The sequence below is a fragment of the Halyomorpha halys genome, unplaced genomic scaffold (assembly GCF_000696795.3).
Source record: "Halyomorpha halys isolate HHAL.00 unplaced genomic scaffold, Hhal_1.1 Scaffold554.1, whole genome shotgun sequence".
NCBI classification, from domain to species: Eukaryota; Metazoa; Arthropoda; class Insecta; order Hemiptera; family Pentatomidae; genus Halyomorpha; species Halyomorpha halys.
The window spans coordinates 127,060-127,606 of record NW_027115649.1 but is presented as its reverse complement, the minus strand read 5'-3'; the positions used below and the strand labels follow the sequence as shown (position 1 = coordinate 127,606).

The following is a 547-nucleotide window of genomic DNA, read 5'->3' as shown; positions in this document are numbered from 1 at the left end:
TACCATACAGGCCACCAAGTTAATATTATACAAGTCAGTGTAATTGTATTAAGGTAAATTGTCAAGACTAATTGTATTAGTTTGTACTTTATTATGAAACCAGGCCGATCTGGTATTGAATAAAATAAGATATGTATATATAATAAATCTTTTATTTCATGAGTTAAGAATATTTTTCAATCATTGTGGATAATCTTTTATAACTATTCTCTTTCAATTATTAATCTCATAGTTATTATCTTTTCTATTATTATAATGAAAGATTAATACCAAATTATGAGTAAGATAAATAATTTCAGATGGTAAAGTTACATCAGAGCACTTAGTATCGGGTACTAACATGAATGAGATACCCCTCCTGGTGATTCCTCTCCTGATGATCCTCGGATCAGCTCTTGTTTTGCTGTTTTTTTGGTACATGCTGCAAGTGAATCCAGGACCTTATGGCAGTGCGAGGCCTTTTTATTTTATATTACCTGTGAGTAATTTTTCTTTCAAAAATGTGACTACAGTTTCATAGAATAATATGCAAGGCCTTTTTGTAATG

At 30.2% G+C, this 547-nt stretch overlaps 1 protein-coding gene across 1 annotated transcript in view; it reads left to right on the top strand.

Moving 5' to 3' along the window:
• The window catches only part of LOC106684194 (phospholipid-transporting ATPase ABCA3), a 78,120-nt gene that overhangs the window by 20,507 nt on the left and 57,066 nt on the right, over positions 1-547 (top strand). Inside the window, exon 7 of the mRNA XM_067052636.1 lies at positions 300-478. Within this exon, the coding sequence (XP_066908737.1) occupies positions 300-478 (179 nt within the window). The remainder of the gene's footprint in view (positions 1-299; positions 479-547) is intronic.